At 51.9% G+C, this 17,247-nt stretch overlaps 1 protein-coding gene across 5 annotated transcripts in view; it reads right to left on the bottom strand.

Moving 5' to 3' along the window:
• The window catches only part of NOXRED1 (NADP dependent oxidoreductase domain containing 1), a 75,674-nt gene that overhangs the window by 12,403 nt on the left and 46,024 nt on the right, over nt 1-17,247 (bottom strand). For all 5 annotated transcript variants that reach the window (XM_029597659.1, XM_029597654.1, XM_029597657.1 and 2 more), the window contains one exon: nt 16,755-16,909. In XM_029597659.1, coding sequence (XP_029453519.1) covers nt 16,755-16,909 — 155 coding nt within the window. The remainder of the gene's footprint in view (nt 1-16,754; nt 16,910-17,247) is intronic.

Raw genomic sequence — 17,247 nt, forward strand, 5'->3', positions numbered from 1 at the left:
AGACAGGAACAGCAACTGGATGCTCTCAGCAGAGAGGGAACCTCGTTGCAAGGCGAGTTATAGTTGTGACTGCCAGGTTTAAATAGCCCGGCAGCGTCTGACGTCATCATGAATGCTGTCTCTTGTTTCCCGTGCTGTCCCCTTTAAATCTGAAGCCCTGGCGCGCGCGTGCACCTAGGGGGGCGGGGCCAGCCGCGGATCGTTGTCAGTGTCTCCCTCGCAGGGAGAAGGTCGCGTTAGGCTGTGTTTCGGGCCTGGGAGGCCGAAGAGGAGTTCCCGCGGCCGGACCGGGCCACGTGGTGAGTGGATAAACCTACGCCCCCTTCCTGGAGGCCTGGGTTTACCTGGATGATCCACATGAAACTGGTGGAGAAGGCCCTTGTCCAAGATGTTGGCGGCTGGCTCCCAGGAATTCTCTTCGGGACCGTAGCCTTCCCACGAGAGGAGGTACTTCCAGAGTCTGAGGCGGAACCGCACGTCCAGTACCTCCTTAACCTGATAGACAGAATCTTCTTGTGCCCCAGGAGTGGCCGGCGCAGGCGTCTTCCTATGGAAAGGAGAGAGAACCAATGGCTTCAACAGGGAAATGTGGAAGACGTTGTGTACCCTGAGCATAGGCGGGAGATGGAGGTGGTAGGAAACTGCCCCTACCCTTTCCTTGATAGCGAACGGGCCAATGTGCTTTGAAGCCAGACACATCGAAGGAAGCCACAAGCGGAGGTGTTTGGTGCTTAGCCACACCTTCTCCCCGGGAAGAAATGCTGGGGCTGGCCGTCGCAGGCGATCTGCAAATGTTTTCGCAATAATTGCAGTGCGCAGAGGTTTCTCCCGAGTGGATTTCAAGACCTGGCACAACTGTTGGGCCGTGATCTGTACAGCTGGAGACAGCACTTCCAACGGCAATGGCAAAGGAGGTCGAAGACGTTTCCCATATACTGTGTAGAAGGGAGACCTACCAGTGGCAGAAATCGTCGGCTCAGTGTGCTGCGGCAGTCAAAAAAGCAAACAGAATGTTGGGAATTATTAGAAAGGGAATGGTGAATAAAACAGAAAATGTCATAATGCTTCTGTATCGCTCCATGATGAGACCGCACCTTGAATACTGTGTACAATTCTGGTCGCCGCATCTCAAAAAAGATATAATTGCGATGGAGAAGGTACAGAGAAGGGCTACCAAAATGATAAAGGGAATGGAACAGCTCCCCTATGAGAAAAGACTAAAGAGGTTAGGGCTGTTCAGCTTAGAGAAGAGACGGCTGAGGGGGGATATGATAGAGGTGTTTAAAATCATGAGAGGTCTAGATGTGAATTGGTTATTTACTCTTTCGGATAGTAGAAAGACTAGGGGGCACTCCATGAAGTTAGCATGGGGCACATTTAAAACTAATCGGAGAAAGTTCTTTTTTACTCAACGCACAATTAAACTCTGGAATTTGTTGCCAGAGGATGTGGTTAGTGCAGTTACTATAGCTGTGTTTAAAAAAGGATTGGATAAGTTCTTGGAGGAGAAATCCATTACCTGCTATTAAGTTCACTTAGAGAATAGCCACTGCCATTAGCAATGGTAACATGGAATAGACTTAGTTTTTGGGTACTTGCCAGGTTCTTATGGCCTGGATTGGCCACTGTTGGAAACAGGATGCTGGGCTTGATAGACCCTTGGTCTGACCCAGTATGGCATTTTCTTATGTTCTTATGTTCTTAATGTTTGTGGTGGTTGTAAGAGAGCGCCCACGGGAGTAGGGCCACCCAATCATTTTGCAAGTCTCCTACGAAGGACCGGAGGATTGTCTTCAATGTCCGGTTTGTGCAAGCCACTTGGCCATAGCTTGGGGATGGAAGGTGGTCGTAAAGTCTAGCTGGACCCCAAACCTTTTACAGAGTGCCCTCCAATACTTTGCCATGAATTGGGAGCCCCTGTCCAAGGCGATGTGTAGAGGACGTCCATGAAGGTGAAAGATATGACGGGTAAACAAGTTCGCCAGTTCAGGTGCTGAGGGCTGTTTAGCGAGGGGCACAAAGTAAGCCATCTTAGAGAACCTGTCAATCGTAACCCAGATCACCGTTTTCCCTTCTGAAGCGGGTAAATCTATGATAAAATCCGTGGATAAATGGGTCCACAGTTCAGTGGGACAGGCAGAGGCTGAAGAAGACCCAAGGGACGGCCGGTGGGAGTCTTCTGTCGGGCACAGGTCGGGCAGGAGCTGACATAGAGAAGGACGTCCTTCTTAAACTGAGGCCATCAGTAGAACTCAGAGAGTAACTCTTGGGTTCTAGCTACTCCTGGGTGACCAGCGGTCAGGGAGTCGTGGGCTCAAGGGAGGACCTTTTTTCGAAGTCGGAGTGGTAGCACTGTCTTCCCCATCGGGATCATGTCGAAGGCCGCAAGGAGCACTTTGGCTGGGTCAAGGATGTACTGTGGTGGATTAGGGGTGTCCCCTGTTTCCACTTCATGGGAAAGGGCGTCCGCCCGGATGTTCTTGTCTGCTGGCCGGTAGTGGAGAAGGAAGTCGAAGCGGCTAAAGAAGAGAGACCACCGGGCTTGCCAGGGGTTAAGGTGCTGGGCGCGGCATAGGTATTCTAAGTTCTTGTGGTCCGTATACACGATCACTGGGTGCTGGACCCCTTCCAACCACTGGCGCCATTCTTCGAATGCTAGTTTGATGGCCAGTAACTCTTTATCCCCTATGCCATAGTTCCTCTCTGTGGGTGAGAATTTGTGTGAAAAATAGGAGCATGGCAGGGATTTACCTCCATTGGATAATTGGCTTAGGATGGCCCCGACGGCCATGTCTGAGGTGTCAACCTCCACGATGAACTGGTGTTGAGGGTCTGGGTGCCGGAGGCATGTGTCCTGGAGGAAAGCGTTCTTCAGTTACTGAAAGGCTCCTAGGGCCATCGCTGGCCAGTTCCTAGCATTGGCCCCCTTTCTGGTGAGGGCCGTCAGCAGGGCCACCATCTGGGAATAGTGTGGGATAAATTGCCGGTAGAAATTGGCCAAACCGAGGAACCGCTGAAGCACTTTGACTCCCACAGGCTGAGGCCAATTTTTGATGGCCACAACCTTCTCTGGATCCATATGGAACCCTGTGGCGGATACAATATACCCAAGAAAGGGCAGTGATTCTTGCTCAAATTGGCATTTCTCAAATTTTGCATAAAGTCGATTATCTCGCAGTTTCTGTAGTACTCGACGGACATCATGATGGTGCGTCTCCAAGTCTTTGGAATATATTAATACATTGTCAAGGTAAACAATTACCGAGGTATGTAGCATCTCCCTTAGAATCTCGTTCATGAGGTTCTGAAAAACCGCCGGGGCATTGCAGAGAACGAAGGGCATGACCAGGTATTCGCAGTGGCCATCCCTTGTGTTAAATGCGGTTTTCCATTTGTCACCTGGCCGAATCCTCACTAGGTTATACGCCCCATGGAGATCCAATTTTGTGAACACCTTGGTCCTCTGTAGTCTGTCCAGAAATTCCGGAATCAAGGGCAAACGGTACCGGTCATGCCAGGTAATGCTGTTCAGACCACGGTAATCTATGCAGGGTCGGAGGAACCCATCCTTCTTAGCTACGAAGAAGAACCCTGCTCCACCCGGGGATTTGGATGGTCGAATGAACCCTCGGTCCAGGTTCTCCTGGATGTATGCAGACATAGACTGCGTCTCTGGGATTGACAACGGGTACACCCATCCTCGTGGTGGCGTGGTACCCAGAAGAAAGTTCATCGCACAGTCGAAAAGGCGGTGCTCCAGGAGGATCTCGGCTTTCTCCTTAGAGAAGACATCAAGGTAGTCTTGATAGTGGGGCGGCAGTGCCAACGAAGTCATTAGGAGAGGTATCAGTGGTCGAGGAACAGCGGTCAAACATGAGTCGAAGCACAAGGGCCCCCAGGATACCACCTGGAGGGTATCCAAAGAGATTACAAGAGAGTGCTTCTGCAGCCAAGGTAGCCCCAGGATGACCGGATGCATGGACTTTTCCAAGATGAGGAACGAAATTTCCTCCACATGCAGGATACCAGTGTGTAGCATGAGAGGCTTAGTACGAGTAGAGATGGTCCCTGGAAGGAGTTTCCCCTGAATAGAAGACACACGGATGGGGGGTCTTTGGTGTTGAACCCAATCTGGAGTTGCTGGACTAAGTCCTTGAGGATGAAGTTTTCCCGGCTCCGGAGTCAATCAGGGCTAGCATTTTGAACTCACCTTCGGGAAGGAGTAAGGTCACGGGGAGGCAGAAGTGGTGTGACCTAGGGTTAGCTCCCTGACTGTCCCTAGGTCCGGGCATTTCCCGGACGCTTGCTACAGCGGGTAAAGAAATGTCCATTGCCACCGCAATACAGGCACAGACCCTGGGACCGATGTCTTCTCCTCTCCTCTTGAGAAATCGGGCCCTGGCCCACCTGCATGGGTTCTGCATCTTGAGCTCCCGGAGAGGCAGAAGGGGGTGCCTGTTTCATGAAGGTATGGTTCCAGAGCTCCCGGGTCTCTGAGCAGGCTTCCTCTCCCGGAACCGGCATTGGATATGACAGTCTACATGGCCTGCCAGATCGATGAGATAGTTCAAGTCGTCCGGGAGATCCCTGGCCGCCAACTTATCCTGAAGTCTTGGGAAGAGACCTTCCAAAAAAATGCCGTGCAGGCTGTCACTTCCCCAGTTCAATTGGGCAGCAAGAGTCTGAAACTCCACAGCGTGTTCAGTCAATGGCCGGTTACCCTGACGCAGCTGGAGCAGTTCGGATGCAGCTGTAGGTCTGCGGGAGGGTTCATCGAAGATCCGTTGAAAGGAGGTGACAAATTGTACTAGGCTGGCTAGGCAAGAGTCCTGATGCTCCCACAGCGAAGAGGCCCATGCCAAGGGTCTCCCATCCAACAGGGAGATAATGTAGCTCGTCTTGATCCAGTCCACGGGAAACTGAGCTGGTAGTAGATTGAAGCAAATATAACATTAATTCAAGAATCCTCGACATAACTTTGCATCCCCTGAATACCGCGAGGGCGCTGGCATCTGTATGGGTGCGGCTGGTCCGGTATTGGTCACAACTCCAGGTACCGAGGAACTGGAAGCGGCGGCTCCGTCAACACTATCAGCTAACCTCTGCACTGTTGCCATCAGTGAGTCGAGGCAAGTTTGTTGCTGTTGTAGCCTCTGTGCAATATCCGGGATGGCTTTCAAGCCCGCGAGATCTGCCGGGTCCAAGGCCTTGCAAACTGTTAGGATCGTGGATCCTTGGGCCGGCTGAGACTGCAGGTGTTGCGCTGTGGGGACCCACAGTGAGCGTCGCAGCTGGGAGCCGGCTCTGAGGAGAGGACCAAGGATCCAGGAAGCGGCCGAAGAGATGGCAGATGAGGACGGCAGGGCCCAGAAGGCTAGAAGAGTCTTCACCCTCGGAAGCCCGCGGCTCCCCCGGGAGGAGCCTGTGAGAGCCCGAGCTGCTGGGACTTAGGAGAATCCTCTGGGCCAGCAAGAACCGGATACCTGTGGAGGTGGAGGTGGAGGAAGCTGAAGTCAGAGTCCAAGAATGAAGCTGGGTCAGAAGCCAGAAGTCAAAGATCTGAAGCCAAAGCTAGGGGTGGAAGCTGGAATCAGAGTCGATGGACGAAGACGGGTCAGAAGCCAGAAATCTCAGCAGAGAGGGAACCTCGTTGCAAGGCGAGGTATAGCTGTGACTGCCGGGTTTAAATAATCCGGCAGCGTCTGACGTCACCAGGAAGGCTGTCTCTTGTTTCCTGCGCTGGCTCCTTTAAATCTGAAGCCCTGGCATGCGCGCGCCTAGGGGGCGGGGCCAGCTGCGGATCGGCGTCGGCGTCTCCCTCGCAGGGACAAGGCCGCGATAGGCCGCATTTCGGGCCTGGATGGCCGAAGAGGAGTTCCCGCGGCCGGATTGGGCCACGTGGTGAGTGGAGGTGCTGGGGCACGGCCCGGGACCGTAACAGGTAGACCCCTTCCACTTTTTTATTAACAGGAGGCCCCCTGAGCGGGTGTTCCCATATCCTCAGCAGCAACTCTTTAAGGATCTTGTGTACTGGGACCTCCACGATCTCCTTAGGAGGCTCCACGAACTGGAGGGTCTCAAGCATTTTGAGCCTGGAATCCTCCTCAGACAAAAGTTGAAATGGGATGGCCTCCGCCATCACCCTCATAAACCCTGAGACGGTCAAGTCCTCAAGCAGAGACATCCTTCACTCATCTGGAGAAGAAGGGTCTGATGGGAGCCCATCAGATTCCTTGGAGGAGAATTTGTCGGATCATCCCACCAGGGGTCATAGGGACCCTCATCCTACAGGGGACGGGACCCTAGGTGCTTGGCCTTCGACCAGAGGTACAGGCACTGGTAGAACTGGATGGGGAGGCTACAGATCTTGGCATCTCTGCTGGCCTCAGTGGAGCTTCCTCCTTAGAAGAACCGGCAACGACCACCATATCGGTAGGGGGAGGCCTTGGTGCCCCACTGGGCACCTTGCCTTCCTGGGAACTGGTGCCATCTGGGTCAGTAATGCACCGTTGAGGACACTGAGCTTCACCAGCAGTGGTATTATGACAGGCAGCACTGGTTCTGGAACCTTCAGTGCCACAGGCCTGATGCCCTGCAGTGCCCAATCACCACCAGCTGGACTCTACACTCCAGCTCCTCCTCAAATGTTGCCGATGCCAACACTGACTGGGAGGAAGGAGGGGTGACCAGATCTTCTTTGAACTCGACCGGTGGGGACTGTCGCGGACCCCTAGCAGCAACAGAGGATAGGATGTCCTCGCCACAGGGTCGCTTTGGGGCATCTTGGCAAAAGCCAGTGCATCCCCACGCCTGGCACCATGCATTGACAGGGACCAGTGCCGATACGTCTTAGGCTTCCCTCGATGCTCGGCCTGGTTCTTTCCCCAGGGCTGAGGCAGAGGCCGAATATGATGAACCCAGCGTCCTTAGCCCAGAGGAGATCAACAACAGTCGGTCTCCAGCATTCCTATCCGCCAACAGCACTGACGTAACAGACCGTCCCGTCGATGTCAATGGCACAGTATCCTTCTGTGCAGCTCCAAGGTTCATCGATGCTGATGGCGCCGACTTCCTCGACCTGAATTTACATTGTAAAAGCGGTATACAAACAATGTAAATAAATAAATAAATATCCATCTTGCCGAGTCGAAGTCGACATCCCTTTGGGTCATCTGGGCGCATAAGTGGCAACCCCAAACATTATGTGATGCCACCAGTGATAGACATGGACCTCAGGCACTGGGGGACATTGGTGAAAACCAGATGTGGCCCTTGAAAGGGCAAAACAAAAGGGCCGCAAAATTGAAAGTGATGGCGGTGGATGACGATGGCTGGCAGGCACCTAGGCACCGCTACCACAGGGGGAATCGACTACAAAAGGAAACGTTCCTGAAATACTGAAAACCCTGACTAGAGACCCTTCGGGGAGGCATCAAGAGGGACCCAGCGACGGAACTGAGTAGGAAAAAAACACGAAAAAACGCGGAGAGAAAGTCTTCCACAAGGCTAAAACAGCCAAAGAGAGCTCAATCACATTGCAAAGCTTACAGCTCCATGGAAAAGAAAAGACTGAAGAGGGACCCCACGTGGACATGTGGTATAGGGCATACTGGGCATGCTCAGTGTGTCTAGTCAAAGTTCTAGAAACTTATGAGGAGAGATTGAAGAACCTATATATGTACACCCTGGAGGAGAGGAGGAGCAGGGGTGATATGATACAGACTTTCAGCTACTTGAAAGATTTTAATGATCCATGGTCAACAACAAACCTTTTACGTTGGAAAAAAATCAGTAGAACAAGGGGTCACGATTTGAAGCTCCAGGAAGGAAGACTCAGAACCAATGTCAGGAAGTATTTCTTCACGGAGAGGGTGGTGGATGCCTGGAATGCCCTTCTGGAGGAAGTGGTGAAGACCAGAACTGTGAAGGATTTCAAACGGGCATGGGATAAACACTGTGGATCCATAAAGGCTAGAGGATGGGAATGAAGAGAAGAGCCATGGGGGTGGCGTACTGGATTGGAGGCTACTACCTGATGATTACTACCCTTACTCAATAAGCCTTCACATGGTTAATGCAACTCCAACATTGCTATCTGTTTCAACGGCAAGGGGAAAATTGGAAAAGAGGATTTGCATGCAGATAACAACCAACAAGGACTGAACGTCACAATCTGGGTAAACAAATAAGCGTGGGGGTAGCTTGCTTATTACGGCGGTTACTACCCTAAACCAATTAAGCCTGATACATCACTATAAATGCATATACAGCACTGCTCTTTGCTTCAACGGTAGAGGGAAATGTGGAAAAGGAAAATTAGTTCTTATCTGTTAATTTTCGTTCCTGTAGTATAACGGATCAGTCCAGACCATGGGTTGAGCCTCCTTTCCAGCAGGTGGAGACAGACCAAAACTGAAAGGGTATCCTATATGAGGACAGAGCCTACCCTGTAGCTCTTCAGTATAACCATTGTCAAAGCAGAAAAGATAAACACCATGGAACAAGCAAGTAACAGAAGAACTCAAGCAAACCACAAGAGAACTCTGACAATATTGAACCAGGAACAACAGTGAATAAATGAATGAACTCCGTGTATGGACACTCTTGCATGAATGCCCACAATCATCACATGGATGCTTCCGGTGCCTCCAGTGAGGACATACATAGCATAAGGATCTTCGAGCGGACAGGATGATAGAGAGGGAAGGGCGTCTGGACTGATCCGTGGTACTACAGGAACGAACATTAACAGGTAAGAACTAATTTTCCTTTCCCTGTACGTACCCAGACCAGTCCAGAGCACGGGATGTACCAAAGCTTCCCTAGACAAGGTGGGACCTCGACAGGTCCGCTCGAAGTATCTGCCGCCCAAAAGAACCAAAAACCGGCGCTTGAACATCAAGGTGGTAGTGTCGAGCAAAAGTATGCAGGGACTTCCAGGTAGCTGCCCTGCATATCTCCTGCGGGGAGACCGACTGACTTTCAGCCCAGGAAGCTGCCTGTGAACGCAAGAAATGGGCATTGAGGCCCTCTGGGACCAGGCGTCCCTGACATATGTAAGCCGAGGATATCGCTTCCTTCAGCCAGTGAGATATCATAGTCTTAGAGGCCTGTTTGCCCTGGTTGGGGCCACTCCATAACACAAAGAGACGATCCGACACTCGAAAGTCATTAGTACCTCTAGATAACACATGAGAATGCGTTTCACATCAGACAGCGTAGGTCATTCCCGCCAGGGCTTGCAATGTCCGCAGAAGAGAACGCGGGGAGCTCGACCGACTGATTGACATGAAAATAAGACATGATCTTTGGTAAGAATGACGGAACAGTCTTGAGAGAGACCCCAGAATCCGAAAAACGTAAGAAAGGCTCGCGGCAAGGCAACACTTGGATCTCAGACTCCTGTCTGGCGGAGCAAATGGAAACCAGGAATACCGTCTTGAGCGTCAAATCCTTGAGAGTGGAACGGCGAAGGGGCTCAAAGGGAGCCTGAGAGAGTGCCCGAAAGACCAAGTTCAAACTCCACGAGGGAGAAATAGGATGCAGTGGTGGCTTCAAATGTTTGACCCCTTTGAGAAAACGGATTATATCCGGATGAGACACAACCGCGTGACTGGCAAGGCTGCCCAAGAGAGAACCGAGGGCAGACACCTGAACACAGAGTGAGCCAAAGGAGAGACCCTTACAGAGACCTTGCTGGAGGAATGAGAGGATGAGCAAGACGGGGGCCGATCATGTCGTAATGCCCGCTTCCACGCAGGCCAGCTCGAAAACCTTCCAGACCCGGACATAGGCAAGGGAAGTAGAAGTTTTGCGGGCCTGCAAAATGGTGGAGATGATGTCCTCAGCATATCCCCTCCGCCTTAGCCTGCGCCGTTCAAAAGCCAAGCCGCAAGACAGAAGCGATACGCCTGGTCGAAAGATACAGGACCTTTACTGAGAAGGTGTTGAAGATGACCCAGGCGAAGAGGACCTTCTGACGCCAGGTTGACTAGATCCGCGAACCACGGTCTGCGAGGCCACTTGGGAGCTACGAGAATGACCGGGCCTCTGTGAAACTCTATCCGTCTGAGCACTTTCCCTATGAGGGGCCACGGAGGGAACACGTACAGTAGAACATCTCTCGGCCACGGAAGGGCTAGGGCATCCACCCCTTCCGCGCAGTGTTCCCGCCAGCGGCTGAAGAACTGGGGAGCCTTGGCATTATTCAGAGTTGCCATCAAGTCCAGGTGTGAAGGACCCCGCCTGTCGATGATGAGAGACATGGCATTGGTCAGCTCCCAATTGCCTGGGTCCAGGCGCTGGCGACTCAAGAAGTCGGTTTGCACATTCTCGATGCCCGCTATGTGGGAGGCCGCGAAGCAGTCCAGGTGCCGCTCCGCCCACGCGAGAAGGCGACTTGCTTCGAGGGCCACCAGTCGACTCCTGGTGCCCCCTTGGCGATTGATGTACGCCATGGTGGTAGAATTGTCCAAGAGCACCCGGACCGCCCATCGCCAAAGTAGGGGGAGAAAGTCCTTGAGTGCTAGACGAACCGCCCGAGTCTCCAGGTGGTTGATGTGTCAGCGAGACTGGGCTGGGGACCAGTGCCCCTGCGTTGTCTGAGACTGGCAAACCGCTCCCCAACAGGACAGGCTGGCATCCGTCGTGACTACCATCCACTGCGGGGTCCGAAGGGACATTCTACGGAGAAGGTGCTTGAGAGAAAGCCACCATTGTAATTCACTGATGATAGAGTCGGAAAGCGGGAGCTGCATCTGAAACTGCTCCGATACCTGCTGCCAACGATCAAGCAAGGCTCTCTGAAATGGTCGCATATGTGCAACCGCCCAGGGGACCAGGTCGATTGTGGAAGCCATGGTCCCCAAGACATGCAGATAATCCCACACCGTGGGGAGAGGCATGAATAAGAAGCCCTGGAGCTGATCCATCAACTTGAAAGCTCTCGAGTCCGGTAGAAAGACCTTACCGACGTGGGTATCGAAGCGAGCCCCCAGGAACTCCAAGACCTGAGACGGATGGAGATTGCTCTTGGAGAAAGACTATCCAACCTAGGGACGAGAGGAGAGCGAGAACGCGGTCCACCGCCTGGCGGCATAGGGTCTCCAACTTGGCCCGGATTAACCAATCATCCAAGTACGGATGGACTAAGACACCGTCCTTCCGAAGGGCTGCAGCCACCACCACCATCACCTTGGTAAACGTGCGTGGTGCCGTGGCAAGACCGAAGGGCAGGGCCCTGAACTGGAAGTGCTGACCCAAGATGTGAAACCAGAGGAACCACTGATGTTCGGGACGGATCGGAATATGCAGGTAGGCCTCCGTCAGATTGAGTGAGGCCAAGAATTCTCCGGGATGTACCGCCGCTATCACCACCTGAAGGATTTCCATCTGGAAATGGGGCACTTTGAGGGCCCGGTTGACCCTCTTGAGATCCAGGATGGGACGGAAGGAGTCATCCTTCTTTGGGACCATGAAGTAGATTGAGTATTGGCCGGTGCCTCGCTCCGCCACCGGAATCGGACAGATGGCCCCCAGCCTCTGCAGTCTGAGAAGAGTCTGGGTGACCGCAGGTTGCCTTCGGTGGCCACACAGAGAAACCATGTACAAGTCCGGGATGTCGCAAGCAAACTCTAAAGCGTAGCCTTTGTCGATGGTTTCGAGGACCCACTGTTCCGAAGTGATCTTGGCCCATTCCTCCAAGAACAGGGACAAACGACCACCTAAGTTGGGAATGGAGGAATGGGCCAGCGGATTCTCATTGGGGGGCGGGCTTGGGCACAGGACAGTGGGTAGCTGCATCTCGAAAGGGCTGACAGCCCCCGAAAGGACTGGGGCCAAGACTGGGCCCGAGAAGAATTTCCCCTGGGGAAGGTACCCCTTGCTCTAGGGTTATAGCGGCGTTGGCCCCGGAAGCGAGTTCACGTAGGGAAGAAGGATCTAGCCTGTTTCGGGCGGTCCTCAGGCAACTTATGGACCTTGTTCTCCCCCAAGGATTTAATAAACTGGTCCAGATCTTCGCCAATGAGCAACTTACCCTTAAAGGGGAGAGTTCCCAGCTGTGCCTTAGAAGATGAATCAGCTGCCCAGTGTCGGAGCCAGAGGAGCCGTCTGGCCGATACCGCCGAAGCCATCGCCTTCACCTGCACCCGGAACAAGTCGTATAGGGCATCCGCCCCATACTATATGGCGCCTTCCAATCTGTCAGCCTGCTCTGCCTCTGCAGATGGGAGGTCTTGGGTGCTGAGTAATTGTTGGACCCACCTAAGGCTTGCCCACTGCATGAGACTGCTGCAGATGGACGCCCGAACACCCAAGGCCAGGATTTCAAAAACACGCTTGAGATGGAATTCCAGCTTGCGGTCTTGGACATCCCATAAGGCCGTAGCTCCCACGACCGGTATAGTGGTATGCTTAGTGACCGCGGTCACAGAGGAGTCCACCTTAGGCATTCTTAATAATTCTAAACACTCCTCCGGGAGGGGATAAAGTTTTTCCATGGCCCTCCCGACCCGGAGGCCTGCCTCGGGGGCCTGCCATTCCCTTAGAAGCATTAATTTGTGCATGGGATGGAAGGGAAAAGAGCACGGGAGGGCCCTGAGCCCCGCCAGGACCGGGTCCGAGGAAGCTGGCATCGCTGCCGAGAACTCATCCACTGAGGGACAGTCAATCCCCAATTCCTGTGAAATGAAGGGGAGAAGCGGCTCCAGTTCCTCCCTACGGAAGAGACGCAGAACCCGGGGGTCATCCCCCTCCAGGGGGGAGCGTCAGCCAAATCTGGGTCCTGGTCCGGATCCTGGGCAGGTGGGGGGGCCGCGGGAGCCGGTGGGGAAGATGGAGGGGGAGGGGCCCCCTGAACCACCCAGACCTGGGTCGCCCCCCTGCCCGTCAGGAGCCTCAGGGGAGAGAGGGACAGAGAGGCGAGGGACCTTTGCCGGGGGGTGTCGCTTCTTCCTGCAAACTCGCTAAATAGGATTTGTGCAGCAAAAGCACAAAATTAGTGGAAAAACGGGTCCCAACGCCCCCGGGGGGAGGAGGGGTTCGGGGGGGGGGGAGGGTCAGGGTCCAGTAGAGGAGAGTGTGCGGGGCTCAAATGGGGGGGGGGGGCCGAAAAAAATCGGGTCAGGGGCTTCAGGGAGCTCCAATAAAGAAACCGGAGAAAAACCCAAAATGGCTGCCGTTCCCGCGGTTTGACAGCCCGGGAACGGCGGGGGAAAACGTTTTGGCAGCTTGGTCCAGGTCTCAGAGGGCATCGGGACCTCAGAGGAACCTTCCCCCCCGGTAGGCAGCGTGAATAGAGCACCTCCCGCAAAAGCCTGACCAAGGAATCCCCGCAGGCTAAACACATCAGAGATCGTGGCATGGCTGCTGGGTGGGGAAGGGGAAGCACTAAGATAAGCTGAGCTGCCAGTGCTGAAGGAGCGGAGGCACAGAATGAACTGAGCACGCTCTCAATTCACTCTCTCAAGCTGCAAAGTAAGTAGGGAAGGCAGGAGCCTTCTGTTAAACTTATCAGGGACTCCTCTGGGTAAAAATCACCTTTTATTTAGTCTTTGGGTTGTTGTTTTTGGTTTTTTTACAAAGGTCCCTGTCAGCAGCTACAAAACCATGGATCCCACTGAAGGGAGAGCAGTACAGAAGAGAAGGAGAGAGGGAGCTGAACAGGGGAGTGACTGGCACCACCAATTTCCACCCCTGCAGCTGAGGATTATCAGGAAAAGGGAGCCTAGGCTATATAAAACAAGGGGCCAAGCCCCCCGCAAGAGTGAGGAGACAAGGACTGTCTCCTGGGAAGGATCCATAGAGCTCACACTTTTTTTTTTAAACAATAACTCAGAAATACTTGCTTGATCCAAACACAATAGACACACAGAAGGAAAAAACGCCCAGAAGGGACAAGTAGAAGTGAACAGGGAACCACAGGGTGAGCTGTCCCACCTGCTGGAGACAGACAAATACTGAAGGGCCACAGGGTAGGCTCTGTCCTCATAAAGGACATAGAAACATAGAAATGACGGCAGAAGAAGACCAAACGGCCCATCCAGTCTGCCCAGCAAGCCATGTATTTTTTTTCCTTTCCTCTCTCTCTCATACTTGTTACGCTTGGTTTCTAGTACTCTCTAGTTCTATTTCCCCTCTCTAGTTCTATTTCCCCTCCACCCCACCATCAATGTAGAGAGCAGCGCCGGAACTGCATCAAGTGAATATCCGGCTCAATTAGGGGTAGTAACCGCCGCAATAAGCAGGCCACACCCCTGCCCCTGTCCACCCAGACTATGCAATCCACATACAGATCCTCCCTTCCTCATTCCCCCCGCCGTTGAAGCAGAGAGCCACGCTGGACATGCATTGAAAGTAAAGTATCTGCCCAGCTACACCTCGCTTCCCTGTGAATACACATTTTTTTTTTTTTCTTCTTCCACATTACCTCTTGCCGTTGAAGCCCAGAGCAATGATGGAGTCACAACCGTGTGTATGTACACTGAACAAGGATATTATCTCCAGGTAGTAGCCCCCATTTCCGCGAGCCACATTAACAAACAAATTTTGAACAAGCCTAGTAATTGGCAATACCTGTAGCCTATGACTTCACCGGTAATTTTACATACCCTTATCCACCCCTGGTTTTTTTTTTTTTATATTATTTGGGAGATGGTAGCCCTCCATCCTTCCGCTCCGTGAAGGTGGAACACCGACCATTGACCACTGGCATCCCGCTCCGTGAATGCCTCTGTGGCTACTGCCGCTCCGTGCAGTGTTCTGCTGCCTCCTTCCACCCTTGGGCTTGTGGGCCCCGGTTGTTGATCCCTGTGTCTGCTACTTTTCGTGGCTGTGACAACTCCCCCCCCCCACACACACACAACAAGACCTTTAATTAGGGCTTCAAGGGCTGCTGTTTCTCCCTTTTACTGCAACAGGTCTGAGGCGATCTCTAGCTCAGCCTTTCTGCGAACTTCGGCTGTGGCAGCAGTGGCTTCCTGTTCTTCTATTCTGAGCTCTTCTATCTTGAGGGCTGTTGCTTGTTCAGCATTCTGTATTCTGTTTATTCACGTCCTCTAGACTTGATGGATCCACAGTGTTTATCCCATGCCCCTTTGAAGTCCTTCACAGTTTTTGACTTCACCACTTCCTCCGGAAGGGCATTCCAGGCATCCACCACCCTCTCTGTGAAGAAATACTTCCTGACATTGGTTCTTAGTCTTCCCCCCTGGAGCCTCAGCTCGTGACCTCTGGTTCTGCTGATTTTTTTCTGATGGAAAAGGTTTGTCGTTGTCTTAGGATTGTTAAAGCCTTTCAAGTATCTGAAAGTCTGAATCATATCACCCCTGCTCCTCCTTTCCTCCAGGGTGTACATATTTAGATTCTTCAATCTCTCCTCGTACGTCATCCGATGAAGATCCTCCACCTTTCTGGTCGCCCTTCTCTGTACCGCTTCCATCTTGTCTTTGTCTCTTTGTAGATACGGTCTCCAGAACTGAACACAGTACTCCAGGTGAGGCCTCACCAAGGACCTGTACAAGGGCATAATCACTTCCCTTTTCTTACTCGATATTCCTCTCTCTATGCAGCCCAGCATTCTTCTGGCTTTTGCTATCGCCTTGTCGCATTGTTTCGCAGACTTCATTAGACACTATCACCCCGAGGTCTCTTTCCTGCTCCGTGCACATCAGCCTTCCCCCCCCCCCATCGAATACAGTTCATTCGGATTTCCACTCCCCATATGCATGACTTTGCACTTCTTGGCATTGAATCTCAGCTGCCATATCTTTGACCACTCTTCCAGTTTCCTTAAATCCTGTCTCATTCTCTCCACTCCTTCCGGCATGTCCACTCTGTTGCACATCTTAGTGTAGGCCGCAAAAAGACAAATCTTACCTTCTATCCCTTTCAGTTTTGGTCTGTCTCCACCTGCTGGAAAGGAGGCTCAACCCATGGTCTGGACTGATCCGGGTACGTACAGGGAAACAGGATTTACATTCAGACAACATCCAACAAGGCATTGATCTATACAGTCTGGGTAACCAAGTATTGGGGTAACTTGCTTGATGCGGCGGTTACTACCCTTAACCATTAAGCCTTATGCTCACCTTTGATGCAACTCCAACATTATTCTCTGCATCAATGACAGGGGATGGCAGGAAATTTGAATCAAACAGTTACCAACAAGGGCCCTGAACTTGGTGGTTGATGAAACAGATAAGTATGGGAAAATAAGTGTGGACGTTTGCTGGGCAGACTGGATGGGCCGATTGGTCTTTTTCTGCCGTCATTTCTAGGTTTACATAAGTTTTCCGCATTGGGGCTATGTCTGATGATGTCACCCATGTGTGAGGACTCCATTCCACTTCTCCTCGGAGAATGAGAAGAATCCCATCTCCATGGCCAATGCATCCTGCTATTCAAAAGAGAACCTTGAATGGAAGCAATATCACCCCAGAGAGAGGTGCTCCTTTCCCAAAGATATTACATCAGTGAGATGTCCATGCCAGAGGGTCTTTTAGTTAATAGAAATTTTACAGAACACAACACAGAGCTGCCCTTATCTCCCCAGAAACCATGTGCTGCTTTGACATTAGCTGCATACTCAGTACCACAATAACACTAGTTAAGGGCTATTGAGCTTGTTACTGCTTGCGCCTGTAACCACTGAAGAAGCTCCATTCTCCGCTGAGTGTCCAATCAGGCATATAATATAAGCTGACTGAATTGCCTCCTGAAGTTAGACAATGAGAAGGGAAAAAGATGCTGTGTACCTTTAGGTTTCCATGGACATGTCGCCTGCACAATGGCTGCATTGTGCAGTGCAGCAGTAATATTACCACTGGTCCCCCAGATGTGGCTATCGTCACTGGTCTCATTTCGGTACACAGGTCTCAGTATGTTGCTGTGGCAAAGCAACTGCTTTAGTCTGGAACACAAGAGCTGAACATTACTCTGTGAGACTAAGAAATGTCATAAAAAAGAACCCACAAACACAATGCACCACTATTTTTTTTACGAGGGATATAAATTCCATGAAAACATAAACACAATATCACCTCTAGTGAATATTCTATTGGTTTTCCTAAACACTTTTCAAAAAGGAAAAAAATCCCTCAATATTGAAAAACAATCTTTAAAGACCAAATATTTATCCACAAAAAGGGAAAATGTTTTGGGGGAAGAAGAGGAAGGTTTCATACAATTTCATATCATCACACCCAGCAATGTACTGTTTTCAGGAAACCATCAGATCAGAATAATTTG

The sequence above is a fragment of the Rhinatrema bivittatum genome, chromosome 4 (assembly GCF_901001135.1).
Source record: "Rhinatrema bivittatum chromosome 4, aRhiBiv1.1, whole genome shotgun sequence".
NCBI lineage: Eukaryota > Metazoa > Chordata > Amphibia > Gymnophiona > Rhinatrematidae > Rhinatrema > Rhinatrema bivittatum.